Source organism: Staurois parvus, unplaced genomic scaffold, assembly GCF_062004578.1.
Source record: "Staurois parvus isolate SC_StPar_1 unplaced genomic scaffold, SC_StPar_1.0 ptg000450l, whole genome shotgun sequence".
Taxonomy (NCBI): Eukaryota; Metazoa; Chordata; class Amphibia; order Anura; family Ranidae; genus Staurois; species Staurois parvus.
This window is the reverse complement of record NW_028318246.1, coordinates 1,933,158-1,939,749: the sequence shown is the minus strand read 5'-3', so window position 1 is coordinate 1,939,749 and position 6,592 is coordinate 1,933,158. Positions and strand designations below refer to the sequence as shown.

The following is a 6,592-nucleotide window of genomic DNA, read 5'->3' as shown; positions in this document are numbered from 1 at the left end:
TGCACCATCTGTCACTTCAACCTACATAGCCGACTGACCTCTCACCATTGCATGACTTATACATAATGCTTAAATTGACCATTATACAATTTCAAACTCTTAGAATGAAATGTCCTACTTCATGGAAGACAACACAAGATGCCTTCTATTACGTTTGTTGTTTTCATTACAACAAAAGGTTCATGCACACTGGGCGTTTTAAAAATGCTGGTAGCATTAGCTGTGAAAGTCATGTTAAAAACGCAAGGTTTTCTGCATTTTTGCATTAGCTGTGTTTAGCTGCCTTTTCCGTGTTTTAATTTTTTAGCGTTTTTTTACACAAAAAACATTTTTGGCTAAAAAAGCCAGGTTTGCAGCATTTTACCAAGTTAACTAGCGTTAGAGCATAAAAACTTCTCTAGAAACCCACTAGTTCTGGTGTTTTTTTCCAACCAAAAAACGCCCCTGCCAAAAAACGCTGATTAAAGCCTATGTGGGCATGGACACATAGGATAACATGCTTGGGAGTTTACTGACTGTAGAAAAAAATGCCAAAAGCCAAAAACAGCAGCTGTAAAAACGTCCAGTGTGCACGAGGACTAAAAATTAGATGATTCTGTTAATGGTTAATTGTTGTATTTTATTACCTTACTGTACATATAGTATTTCACCCATACAAACATCACAGCAACCTAAAGTACAACTGAATTTAAGCTTGGGTTTACACTGATGAGATGAGGAATTTGCAGCATTTTCTGTGTGAATTCCGCACCGCATGAGAATCACACCCCATTCATGCGAACCGATGCGGGTGTATATGTTAAGTTAAAGTGGAGTTCCACTCACTCTGTAAAAAATAAAAGTCATCAGCTACAAAAACTGTAGCTGCTGACTTTTAAAAAACAGCCACTCACCTGTCCCACAATCCCATGTTGCCCCCGCCGCAGTCCGTTTCACCAGCCATCCTGTATTCCAGGCGCCGGCATCTTCAGTGTGGGCACCCGGCTGTGATAGCTTGCGTGAAAGCATTATTTCTCAGCCTGATGCTTACTTGTCTTATTACTATCAAATTGCATTCCTTAATGTATCCCTAATATTATATGAAACCCAGTAATCTGCATGATGCATTAGAGCAGCGGTTCTCAACCTGTGGGTCGCGACCCCTTTGGGGGTCGAACGACCCTTTCACAGGGGTCACCTAAGACCTTCGGAAAGCACATATTTCCGATGGTCTTAGGAACCAAGACACTACTCCTCTATCCGTCCCCAGGCGGGTCCGCCCACATGCAGATATGCCCATATACAAGTACATGGCGTGATGACATCATCGTGCCAACCCCATCACATACACCCCGTACAAATTCAGGTGTATGTGACAGGGTTGGCTCCATAATGTACTTATGTGGACCAGTCACGCGTGTAAAGAGCAGCTACTGTGTAGAAAGCAGCTACTGTGTAGAAAGCAGCTACTGTGTTGAAAGCAGCAGTATTGGAAGTAATAGTAGCAAAATTACAGTTATGAAGTAGCAACGAAAATAATTTTATGGTTGGGGGTCCCTACAACATGAGGAACTGTATTAAAGGGTCATGGCATTAGGAAGGTTGAGAACCACTGCATTAGAGTAATAAAAAAGGAGCTCACTAATCTGAATGTTAGATTTTGTTTCACACAAAATGTAAATAATTACCAAGAAAATACATGAACAAAAAAAATTTAAATTTATTAAAATAACTCCAAAATCGTAAATCTTTACAAATCCACTTTAAATAATCAATAATCTGCCATTTTCACAGAATATTAAAAAAACAGATATTTGTTTCTGCAAGGCTTCAGGCATAGGGATTGATTTACTAATGGCAAATAGGCTGCATTGGAATTCCCCTTAGTTTAGTGAAAGTGGAGAAAATTCACTTTGCCAAGAATACCTAATCATGTGCAAGAAAAGAAACCAGTATTTTGCTTGCACTTGACTAGATAATGGAAGTCACCAGCACTTAACCTCACTCACTAAGAAAAGGAACAATTCCCTTGCAAAGTGAACAGCCTACTTGTCTTTAGTAAATTAACTCTACAGGTACCTACAGGTGACTACTTTCAAACAGCTTCTCGAGCTGGCCCCCCATCAGTGATCATCACAGCAATGAGTCTATTGTGAGACAAAGCAGGTGGAACCAATGCTCAAATTAACTAAGATAAGTTGATAATTGCATTTTCATTTGTCTGGAGTTTCCCGGGATCCTGAAGCTGTACATGCAGGGACATCTAGGTGTCATATTTTATTTATATAACAGTTTACTGGCTTGTAGAAAATCACAGATTTAATTCAACTTTTTTTTGAAGTATTACATATTACATACAGTATAAAAGCAAATCCTTCACAGAAAAAAAAATGCATTTTTTATGAAAACTGTAGTAACATCAAAGCAGATAAAAAATGTAACTGGACATTTATAACAAGGCCTGTGACAAAATGCATGCAACAATCTCTGGAACCAGTTGTGGGCTTCCTAAACACATGTGAAAGCCTGGTTCTGTGCTACTAATAATTCTGGTATGCTTACTACCAAGGAAGGTGGTGTGCAGATACTTGAATTTTAGGTAATTCTGCATATTTGCAGGAATAGTAAGGTCAGCTTTTTACACATAGCAGATAACACAATTACTGCCTATATATCCCTTACTAGCAATGCACCTTCCTAATGCAGAACCTGCACTGCTTGGGAATTATACACTTCTACCTTTATTCATAGGTTATCAAATTGATTGTTCTGGTAGGTATATCTGCTCAGATGACTCTCACACTAAATTGTACACTATTAAAAAAAGCCTGAGTCCCTTTATACAAGAAATATTCTGACTTTCTTTAGACAGTTTAAGCCAATAACGGAAAAGATATTTAATTACTATGCCTTATCCACCAACTTTCGATAGCTGAAACCATACAGAATGGGATACCTCATGCTGCTGTAGGAAAATGTGTGCAGAGCATTACATCTTTCAGTAGACCCATCATAAAAATGTTTTAAACTTCCATAGTTTGTTGGATTCAGGTCAATGTATCTTTTTTTTTTTTATAAAAGAAAGCGCACACAATAAATCAAAAGCACAAATATAAACGGATGAGTTTAAGAATCTGCTGCTGAGAGTGAATATAGCTTAGTCAGCTTTAAACAATGATATAAACCAATGATTCAATGCTGTACATGGTAATCCAGCCAATTATGGGTGGTACAACGACAATATGTAATCCAATGGCAATCTGCATAAAAAGAGATGGTGAAAAAATGTAAAAAACAGAAATATAAACTCTAAAGTTGCATAAAAATACCCCAAACTGTATGCAAAGATCTCCTGTGCTTATTAGATATGTCACCTGCTCATAATGGTCCATCAAGCACACAGCATCCACCTTTGAAAACATGTCTTTACACAGATTACAGTGGTCTGGTGACACAAACTATAAACTATGGGTATCCACTGAAGATTATGTGCGAATCATTTGTTCAAAGCAAATTTGCTTATTGATCATTACATAGCTGTTTAGTTGTCCAGGGAAACCTAACTGTCACCTCTGTACCCAATTTTTTGCATGTTATTCATCTATTCTCAGAGTCACATCTGTAAATGCTGCTGGGCTGGGTCCATTAGCGGTTGTATCATCATCCTTAGGTTTAGATAAGGTGTCCTCTCCTGGAACGGCTGTGGATGATGGGGCTACTTCGACTTCTGGAAACTTGCTTTCTATTTCATTCGGCATTTCCAGTTTAACTTCTTGGCTGTTGGATAACCTAATCTGACCATTCTGAGCAGGCACTGTGCTGGCCAACACGTCATAAAGGAACTGATATTGTTCCTAAAAAAGAGATAGATAACACAGTGTTTTAGTAAAAGTCTGCAATATGTGATCATGCCTCTAGTAATGCTCAATTATAGTATTTATTCCAAAACAAGTTTAAATCTAAATTCAGAATTGTTTAAAGTAAATTAAAGGATTTTAATTATTTTTCTCATTTGGAATGCTAAATAGATTATTTCTAAATGATCACCCCCTTTCTCTCTCTCTCCCCCCCACCCTCATCTCCCCCTTTCTCTCTCTCTCATTTCCCCTCTCTCTTTCTCTTCCTCTCTCTGTCATCCCCCTCACTCTCTCATATTTCTCTCTCTCTCATCTCCCCCTCTCTCATTCCGCCTCTCTCTTTCTCTCCCTCTCTCGGTCATCCACCTCTCTCTCTCATCCTACCCTCTTTCTCACCCCCCCTCATCCTCCCCTCTCTCTCACTCACTCCCCTTCTCTCTCATCCCTCTCTCCTCCACCCTCATCCTCCCTCTCTCTCTTTCATTGCCCCTCTTCCTCTCTTCCCAACTCTCTTTCTCTCCCTCTCTCTCCCTCACCCCCCTCTCTTTACTCCCCACCCCATTCTTTTTCATCCCCTCACCCACCTCTCTCTCCCTCATCTCCACCTCTCTCTCCTCCCACCCCCTCTATCTCTCATCCCCCTTCATCTCCCCCTCTCTTTCTCCCCCCCCCCCTCTTTCTCCCCCCCATCACTCATCATCTCCTCTCTCTCATCCCCCTCTCTTTCTCATCCCCCTTCTCTCTTTCATCCTCCTACCTCTCATGCTCCCTCTCTCTCCCTCACCCCCCCCCCCTTATCCCCCCACCCCCCTCTCTCTCCCTCATCTTACCCTCTCTCATCAACCCTCTTTCTGCCCCCCCTCTCTCTCACCCCCCCTCTCTCTTAGAAACCAGTAGTTGGAATTATTTGTAATTTGGTTTGAAAAAAAAATTGGGTGCTCAGTCTAAAATGCCCATGTTCATGCACACATAGGCTTTTAGAGGAGTATAGAGGCATAAAAAAACTGCCAGGGAGTCCAGCAGCAGTGGCGTTTTGGCACAAAAAATTCTTGACACGTGTAAATATGTGTAAACATACGTTAAGGCTAGATGCACAAGTTATTATTCTGGCCAATGAAATTAGTTAACACCCAAATGCTTGACCCAGCTAAACACATCTAAATGTGTGTACAAGTGCAAGCGGTTTTCTGCCAAAATGCCGCTGCAAGGAAGAAAGGCATCTAGGAGAAATAGAGAAATGTGCAGTGTGCCTAATGATTGATATTATTTTATGGAAATTAATCATTTCTTTCCCGACTTGCATTCTATGTTATACTACTGTATACAGTATATATGTATTTACATACTTACTGCAATAGCTTTTCTTTGAGTTCATTGAGGGACACAGAATTGAAAGATTATTGGATTAACTGCCACCTACAGGGAAATTTGGACACTGGCAACAAAAAAAAACAGTGACCAGCCTGGTATAACTCATCCTACTCCCAGCATGCCTCAGCTTTATAGAAAAGAAATACCAAAGGCAAGAACATTTGAACAGAGAGGAGAGGCCTGTGTCCCTCAAAGAACTAAAAGAAAAGGTTTTTTTTGTAAGTACAAAAATCCAGTTTTCTTTTTCATTAATTGAGGAACACAGTATTCAGACTATTGGGATGTCCACATAATTCTGACTATTGGGACATCCAAAAGCAGTCCAACTAAGGACAAATCACAAAGCAACCACAAAAAAACATCAGAACTTGTGACCTGCATCACAAATAACTGCCTAGAAGACGTTACGTCCAAAGCAGCATCAAATATGGCTTGAATATCTACCTGGTAAAACTTGGAGAATGTGTGAACAACAAACCAGGTAGCAGCCTTGCAAACCTAGGAAACAGTTGCATGATGTCAAAAAGATTGTGCTTTGACAGGATTGGGGCAAAACTCAACCCCTAAGACCATAAGATTGTGGAACAACAAGCTTGTACCCTTTTGAAGGGAACATCAGGGATGGGACAAGAGATTCAGCCTTTCTATTGGAATAGTTGCTGAAAGATACAAGCACAGCAAGGACTACATTCAGACAATGAAAGGATATCTCATTCTGGACACCTGTACATAAAGTGGAGGGAGTGAAAACGAAACAAACCCCTGGTTGAGATGAAAGGAAGGAAGGAAAGAGGTTCCTAACAGGTTTCTGAGTAAGCACATGGGTGAACCACATGAGAGACAGCCTGTAAAAAAAAGTCTTAATCAAAGAATGGGAAACTTGTGATCTCTGGAACAGGACCACAAACCCCAAGATCTGACCCTTAATAGTACTGAAGGTCATATGCTGAACCAGACCTGACTGCAAAAAGGTCACCATCTGGTCTGGAGGAGCCCACTGAGCATCTGCCAAGAATCTTATCAGGAAGGAGTATTGCATCCCCATGGGCCAATCTGGAGCTAAGAGTATCATCAGAACACCCTCTATCTTTATCCTACAGAGAGGGGGAGGAAGGAGCTTCAGGGAAGGAAACGTGTAGATCAGAATGTTCTAATCTCACAGTGAAACCAAAGCACGTTCTACAGGTATTTACTTGTTGTTGGATCTGGTGTTTCTCACCTGTAGCTGCGAAAGTCTGCCTACCAATTGTCCACATCTGATATCTAAATAGTGGACAAGACTGGAACATGCATTTCAGCCAAAGATAGAATTCTTGCTAATTCCCCTGTCGCGACAAGGCTTCTTTTTGCTCCATGATGGTTGATGTATCCCACTGCTGTAGCAT

At 40.6% G+C, this 6,592-nt stretch overlaps 1 protein-coding gene across 6 annotated transcripts in view; it reads right to left on the bottom strand.

Moving 5' to 3' along the window:
• Window positions 1-1,675: 1,675 nt before the first annotated feature.
• PTPRC (protein tyrosine phosphatase receptor type C) overlaps window positions 1,676-6,592 on the bottom strand; it is a 247,863-nt gene continuing 242,946 nt past the window's right edge. For all 6 annotated transcript variants that reach the window (XM_089688681.1, XM_089688682.1, XM_089688683.1 and 3 more), the window contains one exon: window positions 1,676-3,833. In XM_089688681.1, the coding sequence (XP_089544807.1) occupies window positions 3,573-3,833 (261 nt within the window). In that variant the 3' untranslated portion in view covers window positions 1,676-3,572. The remainder of the gene's footprint in view (window positions 3,834-6,592) is intronic.